Raw genomic sequence first — 15,631 nt, forward strand, 5'->3', positions numbered from 1 at the left:
GTAACATAACTTCTATCCCTTTATATTTCAGCCCCCTTGAGATAAAGGCCAACATTTCATTAGCCTTTTTAATTATTTTTTGTACCTGTCCACCAGCTTTTAGTGATTTCTATACTTGTGAGAATCCCTACGTGGTCAGTTTTTAGTAAAATATTAAAATGCCTACGTGGCAAAGAAGCAGAATGCAAAATGGTTAGAAAGGGTTAATTAGTTAGTAACTGAGATTGATACAGGTGGCCTGGCCCTCCTGCTGGGCCATATGTTTGCTTAGTCAGCAGGCCTGCATTGTCTTATCAATGATAGGTCTTTGATGTGAGTCAAGGACTGGTCTGAATGTCTCCATGTTTATGGCAGATCAATATAGGTAACGAGCTTAGCCAAAGTTGAAAGACATTCCAGGTTGGGAGATAAGGAACAGAAGGAACAGGGAAGAACATTCCAAGTTGGAAGGTGAGGAAGTATCCCCTTTGATGTCTAATAGCAACATGGTCAGCACATGGATTGTCTATGATTGGCCGGAAATAACGTAACCCCGCATGGCAACCTGTGCCCGGCTTATGATTGGTGTTGACTCTTGTGTTAATGATGTTCCAACCTCTATGGATTTGTATAAAGGTATGAGTCTTTGTCTTTGTCTTTGTCTCCTTATTCTGTTAGAATCGTTCGGATTCTCTCAGGAATCTGAATTGAAGCTACAGACTAAGATCTGCTATTAAAGTTGTTTGAACTTTACGGTGTACTCGAATCAGTTCTTGCTGAACCAGACTGAGGGGAAAGAATCCGGTTCGTCACTTGGACCCGTAAATCTCTCTGCTCCTTCACTTTTCCTAGCTTCGCACCATTTACAAAATCTATCTTTCTTAGGTACAAAGTGGATGACCTCACACTTCCCCACATTGAACACCATGCCAGAGTTTTGCCCACTTATTTAACGTCCCTTTGCAACATTCTGCTCCCAATCACACTATTTACAGTGTCACCTAACTTGGTGTCGTCAGCACTTAGATATACGGCTCTCTATTCCTTCATCCAAGTCACTTATAAATATAATGAAAAGCTGAGGCCCCAGTACAAATCCCAGGGAGACACCACTAGTCACATCCTGCCAATTTGTGAACATACCCATTATCCCTACTCTTTGGGCGCTAAATTGGGCCATGTAGCGCCCATTGTTTCAACTCTACACAGTCTCTCCGACATCGAAGATGGCATCTTGGATGCGCAAGCATGTTTCCAGCGTGACGTGCGCTGGACGCCATCTTGGTATAGGAGTCAGCGCAGGCGCAGATAATGAAAGCTGGAATCATGTAAAGTTGGAAGAAAATCGATACAATCAGTGTCTAATAAAGTGATAGACACCATTTTGGGACTTAACGCTCAACTCAACACACAGTCTTAACCCCGACCATCTGAATGTGTCTTAGAGTGCCTCGAGGACCCCCCTAGCAGCGCTATTTAAAGGGACCATGCAGGATTTACAGGTTAGTGGCTGGATTATTGCCTTTGGCTGCTGAGACATTTGTAACTGTTTTTGGAGGTCTCCTAGACCTGAATACTAGGACGCGTGGACATAGTCTAACATTTAGAGCCAGGACGTGCAGGAGTGAAGTTAGGAAATGCTTCTACACGCAGAGGGTGGGAGACGTTTGGAACGCTTTTCTGCTGATGCCAGTTGATGCTAGCTCACTTGTGAATGTTAAATCTGAGATTGATAGATTTCTGTGAACCAAGGGCATTAAGGGATATGGGGCTAAGGCGGGTATATGGAGTTAGGTCACAGGTCCACCATGATCTCATTGAATGGTGGAACAGGCTCGAGGGGCTAAATGCCACTGCCATTTGCTACCTCCTGATATGCGCCACCTTCTCCTGCAAGAAAGCAGGACGTGTGTCCGGGTGATGTGCCTGTCATGGTTGAACTGCTGCCAGAGTGTGTGGCAATTGTAAACAATTTTACAACACCAATTGTTTACAATTGTCAACAATTGTTTACAATTGTCAACCCCAGTCCATCACCGGCATCTCCACATCAGAGTGTGTGGCCTGTGAGTTGTGGGTGGGCGGCTTGAAACAGTGGTAATGTGTAAGGGTGAGAGGAAGCATCTGGTTGGAAGAGTTGAGTACTGATGGAAAGAGTTTGTTGGTATGTGGGTGATGGGGGGTGTAGTGCGTGGTGCAGTTGGTAGGAGACACCACTTGACAGTTGACTTCACTCACCTTGCCCACTCATGTCAAAGCATTGAACTTCTTCCTGCACTGCATCCATGTTCATGATGCTGTGCGCCTGGTATTGACTTCATCCCCTGCTGCCTCCCACTGTCTTTTGGATATATGTCTGGAGGGCAGCTTGCCCTCCAAGCCCCCCCCACTTTTGCGGATATAGAATGTCCCTCCTTCTGTCCACTTCTTGAACCATGGTCTCTGGTGCATCAGCAGAGGATCTTGGTGCACGTACTCTCACGGGCCTGGTACCAACTCAGATCAGCAGATTGGTGAGTTCTGGCATGCAGATTGGAGGATATGGGATTTAGTAATGCGCAACCTTTATTCAATGTTTTAACATAACTCAACCGTGTTTAAACATAGGGATGGGACCTGCATCTGTGTTTTACGTGTGCGATGTCTGATCTCCGTTCAGACTCCGTGCAGACAGTAGACTGTTATTTTCAGCAAACAACAGGTACAAGCTACCTTTAAGAGATTTCAAAGAAACATCCTCCCTTTAAGAGATTGGGCTCCCCCTGCTGGTGGAAAGTGTGAATTGCATTGATTCCAAGGCCCGGATTGGAATGCTGATTTCAGGTTAGTACCCAGGCCGGCTGAAACTCACGTCCTGCCTGCGCAGGGGTGATTGGGTGCGGGGGTAATAGTGCATCACACTACCCGCTCCCAAAAACGGCCCTTATCCAATTTTTTTTCTTTACCCCTCTGTCGTCTACTTCCTAACCAACCCATGTCAATAGGTTGCCTCCAATTCCATGCACTCTCATTTTTGTTAACAGTCTCTTATGTGGAACCTTATCGAATGCCTTCTGGAAGTTCATATAAATAACATTCATAGATATTCCCTTATCTACCACGTTAGTTACCTCCTCAAGAAATTCAACTAGATTCATGACTTACCCTTTACAAATCCATGCTGGCTCTCTCTCATCAATTTGTCCAAGTGCTAAGTCACTCTGTCCCTAATAACAGATTCCAATTACTTCTCCACACTTATAGGCCTATATTTATTTACACTAATAGGCCTATAATTTCCTAATTTATCTCTCCTACCCTTCTTAAATAATGGAGTGACATTGGCAATTTTCAAATCCAAGGGGACAATTCCTGAATCGAGAGAGTTTTGGAAGATCATGACTAGAGAATCTATAATTTCCTCACCTATTTCTTTTAATACCCTGAGGTGGAAACCATCAGGTCCTGGAGATTTGTCAATCTTTAGTCTTATTATTTCCTCCATTACCATTTTTTTTACTTATATTAAATCTAGTAAGATCCCCCCCCCACCCCGATTTATTATTCGTTTGCCTCGTATCTCGAGTACTTTATTCTCATCCTCTACTGTGAAGACCGATACAAAGTAAGTATTTAGTAAGTCTGCCATTTGCTGATTTTCAATTACAATATCACCTGCGTCAGTCTTTAAGGGGCCCACATTTTCACAGAACCACCCTCTTTCTCTTAATATATTTGTAAAAACTGGCCTGTTTCTTTTGAGGAGCCTGTGTTTGCACAGACAGATAGGCAGATACATAGAATTACATAGAAACAGGTTGTTCGGCCCAACCAGTCCATGTTGGTGCTTATCCTCCACACCAGCAGTAATGCTAATTTCATGTCCTCACTCCATTCCCATATCTCCATCTTATCTATTCTTAAAAGTTAACATTGTCTTTGCTTCAATCACTAACTTCGGTAATGCATTCCACAGCCTCACAACTCTCTGAATAAAAATAGTTCTCCTGCTCTCTGCTGGATTTCTTGCATTTAATCTTATATCTATGTCCCCTTATTCTAGACCCCACAATCACTGGAAACATGTTTCTATCTCCTCTGTCCAATTACCTCATAATTTTAAACACCTCTATCAAATCACCCCTGTGCTCTAATGAAAACAGCCCCAATTTTTCAAAGTCTTTCTTTGTATTTGTATTTCCTCATGCAGCATCCAAATTAATCTGCGCTGTACTGGCAGGGGGATGGGATACAGAGTGGAGCTACAATAGGGGGTGATGTGCAGCCAAATATAGAGAAAAAAACAAGTCAGCTTGGAAGACAGGGCAAATATGTGAGGGCAAGGCTGGATGGCATCTATTTTAATGCAAGGAGTCTTGCGAATAAGGTGGATGAACTGAAGGTGTTGATAAACACATGGGAGTATGATATTGTTGCTGTCACAGAGACATGGTTGAGGGAGGGGCAAGACTGGCAGCTCAATATTCCGGGGTACAGAATCTTCAGGCGAGACAGAGGGGGAGGTATAAGAGGAGGGGGGGTCGCAATATTAATTAAAGAATCAATTACTGCCATAAGGAGGGATGATATATTAGCAGGTTCCTCTAATGAGGCCATATGGGTGGAGCTTAAAAACAAAAAGGGGGCAAGCACTTTGATGGGAGTGTACTATAGGCCCCCAAACAGTCAGGGGGAGATAGAGGAACAGATATGTAGGCAAATCTCAGAAAATTGTGCAAATAATAGGGTAATAATAGTGGGGGATTTCAACTTCCCCAATATTAACTGGGATACTCAGAGTGTAAAAGGCTTAGAGGGTACAAAATTCTTAACGTGCATCCAGGAGAGCTTTTTGAGCCAGCATATAGAAAGTCCTACAAGAGAGGGGGTGGTACTGGACCTAATTCTAGGGAATGTGGCCGGCCAAGTGGAAGAAGTGCTAGTAGGTGAGCACTTTGGTGACAGTGACCATAATTCGGTGAGATTTAAGGTGGTCATGGAAAAGGATAGGGAGGGGCTGGAAATAAAGGTTCTAAATTGGGGGAAGGCCGATTTTAATAGGATAAGGCAGGATCTGGCCAAAATGGACTGGGATCAGCTGCTTGTAGGAAAATCCGCATCGGAGCAATGGGAGTCTTTCAGAAGGGAGATTGAGACCATACAATGGCAACATGTTCCCGTAAAGGTCAAGGGTGGTTCCAAGAACTCCAGGGAACCTTGGATGTCAGGGGATATACGAGAATGGATTAGGAAAAAAAGGAGGGCTTTTGGCAGATAGAAAAGGCTAAAGACGGAGGAAGCCCTAGAGGAGTACAAAAAGTGCAGGGGGATACTTAAAAAAGAAATTAGGAGATCAAGGAGGGGCCATGAAATAACACTGGCGAGCAAAATAAAGGAAAATCCTAAGATGTTTTATAAGTATATTAAGGGTAAGAGGATGACTAGGGAAAAAATAGGGCCCATTAGGGACAAAAATGGCAATGTGTGTGTGGAGCTGGCAGATGTAGGAGGGGTTCTAAATGAATTTTTTGCATCTGTTTTCACTATGGAGAAGGACGATGTAGACATAGAAATACGGCAGGGGGACTGTGATATACTCGAACATATTAACATCGAGCGGGAGGAGGTATTGGCGGTTTTAGCAGGCCTAAAAATGGATAAATCCCCAGGCCCGGACGAAATGTATCCCAGGCTACTGTGTGAGGCAAAGGAGGAGATTGCGGGGGCTCTAACACATATATTCAGAACCTCTCTGGCCACAGGGGATGTGCCAGAGGACTGGAGAACCGCTAATGTAGTACCATTATTCAAGAAGGGGAGTAGGGAAAAACCGGGGAACTACAGGCCAGTGAGCCTAACATCAGTGGTAGGAAAATTATTGGAAAAAATTCTGAAGGACAAAATTAGTCTCCACTTGGAGAAGCAAGGATTAATCAGGGATAGTCAACATGGCTTTGTCAAGGGAAGATCATGTCTGACTAATTTGATTGAATTTTTTGAGGGGGTGACTAGGTGTGTGGATGAGGGTAACGCAGTGGATGTGGTATACATGGATTTCAGTAAGGCCTTCGATAAAGTCCCCCACAGGAGACTGGTCAAGAAGGTGTGAGCCCATGGAGTCCAGGGTGCCTTGGCACTTTGGATACAAAACTGGCTTAGTGGCAGAAGGCAGAGGGTGATGGTCGAAGGTTGTTTTTGTGACTGGAAGCCTGTGGCCAGTGGGGTACCACAGGGATCGGTGCTGGGTCCCTTCCTGTTTGTGGTCTACATTAACGACTTGGATATGAATGTAAAAGGTATGATCAGTAAGTTCGCTGATGATACAAAAATTGGGAGGGTGGTAAATAGCGAGGAGGATAGCCTCAGTCTGCAGGACGATATAGATGGGTTGGTCAGATGGGCGGAACAGTGGCAAATGGAATTTAACCCGGAAAAGTGCGAGGTGATGCACTTTGGAGGGACTAACAAGGCAAGGGAATACACAATGAATGGGAGGACCCTAGGCAAGACAGAGGGTCAGAGGGATCTTGGTGTGCAAGTTCACAGATCCCTGAAGGCGGCGGAACAGGTAGATAAGGTGGTAAAGAAGGCATATGGCATACTTGCCTTTATTAGCCGAGGCATAGAATATAAGAGCAAGGAGGTTATGATGGAGCTGTATAAAACACTGGTTAGGCCACAGCTGGAGTACTGTGTGCAGTTCTGGTCGCCACACTACAGAAAGGATGTGATCGCTTTGGAGAGGGTGCAGAGGAGATTCACCAGGATGTTACCAGGGCTGGAGCGCTTCAGCTATGAAGAGAGACTGGGAAGATTGGGTTTGTTTTCCTTGGAGCAGAGGAGGCTGAGGGGGGACATGATTGAGGTGTACAAAATTATGAGGGGCACAGATAGGATGGATACTAAGGAGCTTTTTCCCTTCGTTGAGGGTTCTATAACAAGGGGACATAGATTCAAGGTAAAAGGCGGGAGGTTTAGAGGGGATTTGAGAAAGAACTTTTTCACCCAGAGGGTGGTTGGAGTCTGGAACTCACTGCCTGAGAGGGTTGTGGAGGCAGGAACCCTCACAACATTCAAGAAGCATTTGGATGAGCACTTGAAATGCCATAGCATACAAGGCTACGGACCAAATGCTGGAATATGGGATTAGAGTAGACAGGGCTTGATGGCCGGCGCGGACACGATGGGCCGAAGGGCCTCTATCCGTGCCGTATAACTCTATGACTCTAACTCTATGACTCTCTATTGTCTCAACATAGTCCAAAAGTGTACACAATGCTCCAACTGTGATCTTACTAAGGTTCTATATAGATTCACCATTACATCTCGACTTTTATAATCTATTCCTCTTGCCACAAAAAAAGCTAATGAAATACTGGATTTTATGCTTTTTATGCTGCTTTAAAGGTCTTAGGAAACTTAGCTCCCAAACCCTGCTGCTCTTCCACATCACCCAGCTTCCCCAACCCACCCCCATTCAAAGTACACTTATTATTTTTCCTCTTCAACCAAAATGTATCACCTCACACTTACATATATCGAATTCTCTTGTGTTGCTCGTTCCACCATTTTATCAATATCCACTTCCTTTGGTCCTCAAAATTATTTGCCATGCCTTTTGTTTTAGTATCATCTGTACATTTGGACATTACTCCCTTGAGCCCTGTATCCAAATTATTGATGCGTACAGCAAATGGGTGGGCCCAAAACAGGACACCATAGGATTCTGGTATCCACTTCAAACTATTTTGAGAAACTGCCCTTACCTCCTACTCTCTTTCTTCCCGATTAATGGATTTTAATCCAATTTGCTATGCTCCCCCTAATACCATATTCCTTAATCTTCTCTAATAGTCTCACATGTGATACCTTGTCAAAGACTTTCTGAAATCCACTACATTTCCCCCATATCAGTTACCTCCTCAAAAACTCTACCCGATTAGTCAAGCAAGCTCTTCCTTTCTGAAATCCATGTTAGCTGCTTCCAATTCTTTCCCTTTATCAAGATATTGAATAATTTCATCTTTAATTAAAGATTCCAACATTTCCCCACCACAGATGTTAACTAACTGGCCTGTAATTACTTGAATTAGCTCTGCTTCTCTTTTTGAAAATGAGCATTGCATTGGTCACTTTCCAGTCTCCAGTCACGCATCCACTCTCAGAACTCTGAAATAATTTAGAGCTCTGCAATTTCATCCCCTCTTTCCCTCAGGATCCTTGGATATATCCTATCATGTCCTGGCATTTTGTCCTCTTTTATTTTAACTAACTTCTCTAATACTTTCCATTTATTTAATATCTCCCATTGGCATGATTGAGGGAACAGAGGGATTTGATTATGAAGAGCAAGTATGTAAATTGGGTATGTTCTCACTGGAAAAGTGAAAGTTGAAGGGTGATATGATTGGTGTTTTTAGGATTCTAAAAGGACTAGATAATGTAGACCACGACAAGCAATTTCATCTTGTCCAGAACAATAGAACCAGAGAACACAGCCCGTGCTTGAAGGGGGGTGAATTCAAAACTAATATGCAGAAACAATGGCCCCAATATTTACGGGGAGGCGTGGAGGGAACGTGGGAAGCACGTTTGCAGAGGGGGGAAACCCGGAAATTGCGGAAATCCTGGAAATCCTGGGAAGGCAGAGGTCCTGGCGAATTTAATGGGAACATTGGGGATGGTCCCTGACAATTGGGAAAGGTCGGAGGTTGATGGGGACAGATTGGACCGGCATTCGGGAGGGAGGGGGTATCAGGAGAGATCATGGGTTTGGTGGGAGGTTGGACCGGCAATCAGGAGTGAGGGGGACGAGGAGAGATCGTGGGGCAAAAGGTGGGGTCAGACCGGCAATCGGGAAGGAGAGAACACAGGCTCGGGATTGCAGGTTTGGCGGGGAGGGGCGCGGCCGGTCACGGCAGAAGATTTGCTTCAGGGGCCAGGGGCGCATACCTGCTCCTCCTGGCTCACAAGCAGTGCTCTAAAAAGCACTTAACTGCTTGATCCTGCTACTCTCGCCTCCATTTTGCTGCTGCATTTCCCGAGCCCTGAAAAACCCAGCCGGACAATGTTAAATTTAAATCAGGCTCCCAACTGCACTGTGGGAGCCTGATTTAAATATTATAGGAATATAGGAACAGGAGTAGGTCATTTAGCCACTCGAGCCTGTTCCGCCATTCAATAAGATTATGGCTGATCTGTGACCTAACTCCATATATCCGCCTTAGCCCCATATCCCTTAATACCTCTGGTTAACAAAAATCTATCGATCTCAGATTTAAAATTAACAATTGAGCTAGCATCAACTGCCGTTAACGGAAGAGAGTTTCAAACTTCTACCACCCTTTGCATGTAGAAGTGATTCCTAACTTCACTCCTGAAAGTCCTGGCTCTAATTTTTAGGCTATGTCTTAGACTCCCCAACCAGCAGAAATAGTTTATCTACCCTATCAGTTTCCCTCAATATCTTAAAAATTTTGATTAAATCACCAGTTAATCTTTTAAATTCCAGGGAATACAACCCTAGTTTCTGTAATTTGACCCTTGAAATCCAGGTATCATTCTAGCAAATCTATGCTCCACTCCCTCTAAGGCCAATATATCCTTCCTAAGGTGCAGTGCCCAGAATTGAAAACAGTACCACAGGTGTGGTCTAACCAGGGCTTTGTATAGCTGTAACATAACTTCTATCCACTTGTATTCTTGTCCTCTAGATATAAAGGCCAGCATTCCATTAGCCTTTTTGATTATTTTCTGTACCTATCCATGACATTTTAATGATCTATGTACATGGACCCCTAAGTCTCTTTCAACCGCCACTGTTTCAAGCTTTTCGACCATTTAGAAAGTACTCTGACCTATCCTTTTTAGATCCAAAGTGGATGACCTCATACTTGCCTACATTGAAATCCATTTGCAACAGCTTTGCCCATTCATTTAATCTATTAATATCTCTCTGTTATGTTATGCTTCCATCTACACTGTTTACAATGCTGCCTACCTTTGTGTCATCAGCAAACTTAGATATGTGGCTCTCTATCCCATCATCTAAGTCGTTAATAAATACAGTGAATAGTTGAGGCCCCAACACAGATCCCTGTCATATCCTGCCAATTTGAGTACCTGCCCAATATCCCTACTCTCTGTCTCCTGCCACTCAGACAATTTCCTAACCAGGTCAATAATTTGCCCTCAATTCCATGAGCTTCAACTTTAGATAAGAGTCTCTTATGAGGGACTTTATCGAATGTCTTCTGGAAGTCCATATAAACAACATCCATAGACATTCCCCGTCCACTACTTTAGTCACCACTTCATAAAATTCAATCAGGTTTGTCAGCTATGACCTATCAAGAGTGACAAATCCCCAGGACCAGATGATTTCCATCCCAGGGTTTTAATGAAAGTAGGTGAGAACATTGCAGATGCCTTAACTATAATCTTCCAAAGTTCTCCTTTACAAATCCATGCTGGCTCTCTCTGATCAGCTGAAAATTTTCAAGGTCTTCAGTCACTCTATCCTTATAGACAGTAGTCATTTCCCGACAACAGATGTTAGGCTAACTGGTCTATAATTCCCTGGTTTTCCTTTCTCACCTTTCTTAAATAGTGGAGTGACATGTGCAATTTTCCAATCTAAAGAAACAGTTCCTGAAATGAGAGAACTTTAGAAGATTATAGTTAAGGCATCTGCAATGTTCTCACCTCCCTCCATTAAAACCCTGGGATGGAAATCATCTGGTCCTGGGGATTTGTCACTCTTTAGTACCATTATTTTCTTCATTACTGTTAATTTGCTTGTCCCTGTCCCTGATTCAAAATTAGTTTCCTTGGGGTGTACTGTAAATACTGATGCAAAGTAATTATTTAACATGTCTGCCATTTCCTTATTTTCATTTACAATATCACCATTATCAGTTTTTAAGGGGCCCACATTGCTCTTGACAACCCTCTTTTTCCTAATGTAATAGTAAAAAAAAATTGTATTGGTTATGATAATCCTTGCAAGTTTCTTTTCATATTCCCTTTTTGTAGCTCTTACTATCTGTTTTGTCACCATTTGCTGTTCTTTGTATCTCTCCCGGTCACCACGATTTGTGCTTTTTTCTGCATTTTTGTATGCTTTTTCTTTTAGTTTTGTTGTCCCTTACCTCTAATATTGTCCATGCCTGTTTTTTTTTGTCAAGTAGAGTCTTGCCCCTTAGGGATATAAACTGGTTTTGTATCACGTTAAGTTCTTTTTTGAACACCTCCCACTGATCTTCTGTCGCTTTACCCATTAACACATTTGGTCAGTTTACTGTGGACAGTCTCTGTCTCATCCCGTTGAAGTCGGCCTTACCTAAATTTAGAATCTTAACAGCTGTTACGGATTTCTCCCTGTCAAACACAATGTTGAACTCGATCATATTATGATCGCTATTAGATAAATGTTCACGCACCATTAGGCTGTTAACTAAATCTGGCTCATTACTCATTATTAAATCTAATATGGCCTGCCCCCTTGTTGGTTCTAGGATATATTGTTACAGAAAGCTGTCCTGAACACACTCAAGAAATTAGTTACCTTTCTGTCATGAGCTCATCTGCTTATCCCAATCTATATGAATGTTAGAATTCTCTCATTAAAACAACTCTGCCTTTGTTACATGCTTGTCTAATCTCTGCATTTATACATTATGCCACTTCACAGTTGCTACCAGGGAGCTTATACACAACTCCCGCTACAGTCTTAAATCCTTTTCTATTTCTTAATTCTACCCATAAAGTCTCCACTGCCTGCTTAACTCTCATTATAGTCTCTCATCATTGAAGTAATTTCATCCTTAATCACTAAGGCTAATCCTCCCCCTCTACCAGTTTCCCTATTCTTCCTGTAGACCTTATAACCTGATATATTCAGTTTCCAGTCCTGACCGTCTTGCAGCCATGTCTCAGTAATGGCTAACTAGTCATACTCTCTAAGTTGAATTTGCACCTATAATTCATTCAATTTGCTCCTTATACTCCGTGCGTTTGTATTAAGAACGCTTATTTGGACTACACACCCTAACCTGTCCTTCTGCTCTAATGTTGCTTTTCTCACACATTTCTTATTTCTCTCTCCTGATATAATTACTTTACATCTTTTAGTTTTCCCTTTACCTGTAGTGCCTAAAGCATAATTTCTGAATATTACTCCACTCTCTTATTTTTCGTTTGTTTTAGAATTATTTTTATACTACCTTTTCCACCTGAGCACCCCCCTCCCCCCCCTCCCACCGCTCCCCATTTACTAGTTTAAAGTCCTTGTGACCGCCCTATTTATCCTTCCCGCCTGGTCCCAGCCTGGTTCAGGTGGAGCCGTCCCAACAGTACAGTTCCTTCCTGTGCCAGTACTGGTGCCAGTGTCCCATGAAATGGAACCCCTCTTTCCCACACCATTCCTTCAGCTCACCTCTCAAGCTGCTTATCCCTATGCCAATTTGCAAGTGACTCGGGTAATAATTCATATAATGAGGCGTCCCACCTTTCGAGAACTGGACACAAACACGCCATGCAACCCAACGCTGACACAACGGCGGCAACTTGGTTTACTCAATATTTTATTTTTAACCCCCCCCCCCGACCCACTCCCGCCCGTCGTGGGGGGGGGGTTAAAGTTCCCCCCAATATTTGAGTGAGCGAGTGATCAATCTATGGAACAAACTCCCTAAGGAGATGATGGAAGCAGTTGGTATTGATTCATTCAAATACAAAATTAGATGGATTTCTTTCAGAAAATAACATTTTGGGATACAGTACATGAGTAATATGAGATATGACATGGTAAGTGTAGCATGCTTAGGAGGAAAAATATGACTTTGAACCTATAGTTCCCAAAGCTTTGCACCACTGGGATTTTCCTGGCCTCATGTCTGGATCTGTTGTAGACTAATTAATTAATTAATGGAGATTGATTGCTATGATTTGTCAACAACTCCATTATCGTGCGATTACCGGGATGTAGAAGACAAACTAGATGGACCTTGGTCATTTTTCATCCAGCAATTCCTATGTTCCCATCTCACTTTCAACCAATTCAAGATTTACTTCCTCCCAAATATCCTTCTCTTTTGTAAATACTAATGTGGAATACTTTTAAGTATGCCTACCAATTTCCATTTATCCTCTACTAACTCACTATCCTCTCCTCTCGAGGATCCCACCTCACATTTAACAATTCTCTTATTAGTGATTATTTATAGAATGCTTTATTGCTGTTTAATATTTTTGAGATTCTCTCATCATAGATAATTAGATAGAGAGATAACATTGCCCATAATGTTAAAATCACACCATTCTATGCTGTATAAATCTGCACTTGATAATTCAGCTTCTTCTAATTTTGTGGTTTTAAACTACCAGAGAAGGAAGAGAGCAAAAGAGAAATAATGCAGCATTCGATGATCAGTGTGCACTAAAATTAAATACAGTAATAAAAAAATAAATTTTGGACCATAGTAATGATATGTATTTCGATATAGGTCTAGAATTATGTGGTCTATTTTGTTTGAACCAATATGTGACACTTGCCACAAAATAATTGTCAATTTCTGACAAGTGCCCCCTTTAACAAAGAGGACGCCACTATAAGAATTGGCTCACAACAAACTAAAAGTACACGCGGGCTTAGAATATTATTCTAGTTTGACAGTCAGCGAAAACTAATGTCCCCAGTTGTGCCCACCGTCAGTGTTTCTAAGCACGCAAAACATTTAATGAGTGAAACTTCATTGCAATTAACTGTTTAAGTCATAATTAGCTTTAACTCAATGTTCCTACGATCTTCTTGTTACACATACTGTATTTGAATTAGCATATTTATTATATTATAGTATATTCATTAATTATTTATATTGTTAATAATCTAAACTATTTCGACAGTGTTTCAAATGAAACGTGGGGGAGGCAGAGTTTGGCAGCTTTTCTCAAACAGGATAGCTTTGCTGATTGTAAGTGAAATAGACTTCTTACTTGGTGTTGCCTCTTATCGTTACATTTAAAATAAATCCAATAGAAATTGAATAGATACCAGCAACCAATCGGACAAGTGGGGACAGAAGGGCGGGTCTATGAGAAATGCAATAAAAACAGGCGACCACGACCCACAGACATCTCGTGTGTGCTGAGATAACTGGAAGAGTGAAAAGAATCAGCAGCAATGCCGCTCTCCGCCGCCGACAAAGCTGAGATAAAACAGCTCAGTGGCCCGCTCGCGGCTCACGCTGACGAGTGGGGTGCAGACATTTTGGCCAGGTAATTAATTAGACTTACGTTCTGTTTCAAGTACTTTCAGCAAGAATCTGTGATCATGAATATTTTATTTGGATTGCCCTGGAATACTGAGACAATATTATGTGTGCAATGAAATTCTCTACATATCTACAAAGATTTTCTAAAGCAGTGTGATCCTGCGTGAGATTCTAATGTTTCAGTATGTTTACTCAGCAATTGATTTCTAGTTGCTTTGTATTCCAGAGTAAACTTTAAATATGGAAATCCGAATAATGGGTTTGAGTTGGGTTATGTATTGATGGTTTAAAAAGATAGAATAATGGTTTTACTTTCCATGTTCCTGAAGGTTGTTTGCAGTCTATCCTACAACCAAGACCTACTTCTTGGAATTCCATGACTTCACTGCCCACGGTCCACGAGTCATAAAGCATGGTGGTGTGGTAGTGACCGCTTTGGCAAATGCGGCCAACCATTTGGACGACCTGCCTGGGCACCTGGCCAAACTTGCTCTGAAGCATGGTCAAGAACTTAAAGTGGATCCTCACAACTTCTACGTATGTAACTGTTTAATACATTCTTCCCTGTCTACGTCTCCCCAAACTATGCTGAAATGACATTGAGTATCAGTCTGAAAGTGCAACCATGTTCATGTTTACTGGTTAGCGGGGAACATTTTGGTTGTGTACACTTAATTTAATGCAGTATTAAAGTACCAGTACTCATTTAATGTTTAAAATAATGTATTGAGAAATATTAGCAGGAACACCTTCTAACTGATTTTTGTTTTTTTACAGCTGATTGCCCATTGTATCCTGGTAACCTTGAGTACTCGCCTGAAGGAGTTCAAACCTGCAACCCACTGCGCCGCTGACAAATTCCTTCTCGAGGTTGCCCAAATATTGAGCTCCAAGTACCGCTGAAAATGCAGCCAAGAAATTGCGGTAGAAAGCAGCTCGATCACCATCCTTTAAACCTCCGTGTGCATGTTTCCTCAAACTGCCTGGCAATAAATCGTTATTCTCCTAAAAACACTTGCTGTAGCTTGCACTGTTTAATCCAGTTTTTGTATTTTGTCATTGATTAATTTTCCATTTATAATTGTTAAACTGCTTCAACCGCCATTACAACTGAGAAAAAAATAAAGTTTTCCTTTCGTCAATGCTATGTAGTCTGCTGTGGATGATTTACATAAACACACTCCATTTAAGAATAAAAACTACCAGACATGTAGAATTAATGGCCCAGGTTTGTGGTCAAAATAACAGCGCTCACTGTTATTTATGCACAAGTGGTACAGCAACTTCAGGGGAGGACAGATGCACAGTTAAACTCAAATCCAAAAGTTGCTGTCTGGGTTTTGTTGCTCCACCATTAGCTTTGTGAAACGGCAGCTCGCTCACTGCCTCACCATTGAAAT

General features: G+C 42.2%; 1 protein-coding gene across 1 annotated transcript; it reads left to right on the top strand.

Annotated features, from left to right (window-relative positions):
- Positions 1-14,083: 14,083 nt before the first annotated feature.
- Positions 14,084-15,373, top strand: LOC137340587 (hemoglobin subunit alpha-like). Its single transcript, XM_068003133.1, has 3 exons — positions 14,084-14,235; positions 14,561-14,768; positions 15,009-15,373. Exons 1-3 carry the CDS (start codon positions 14,141-14,143, stop codon positions 15,132-15,134), a joined length of 429 nt encoding a protein of 142 aa, XP_067859234.1. The 5' UTR covers positions 14,084-14,140; the 3' UTR covers positions 15,135-15,373.
- The last annotated feature ends 258 nt before the right edge of the window (positions 15,374-15,631 follow it).

This window comes from Heptranchias perlo, chromosome 22, assembly GCF_035084215.1.
Source record: "Heptranchias perlo isolate sHepPer1 chromosome 22, sHepPer1.hap1, whole genome shotgun sequence".
NCBI lineage: Eukaryota > Metazoa > Chordata > Chondrichthyes > Hexanchiformes > Hexanchidae > Heptranchias > Heptranchias perlo.

Excerpts from the sequence above, each read along its gene's own strand:
- LOC137340587 (XM_068003133.1), top strand. The coding sequence starts at position 14,141 with ATGCCGCTCTCCGCCGCCGACAAAGCTGAGATAAAACAGCTCAGTGGC. Across the intron at positions 14,236-14,560 it reads GGTGCAGACATTTTGGCCAG|GTTGTTTGCAGTCTATCCTA; the intron begins GTAATTAATTAG and ends ATGTTCCTGAAG. Across the intron at positions 14,769-15,008 it reads TGGATCCTCACAACTTCTAC|CTGATTGCCCATTGTATCCT; the intron begins GTATGTAACTGT and ends GTTTTTTTACAG.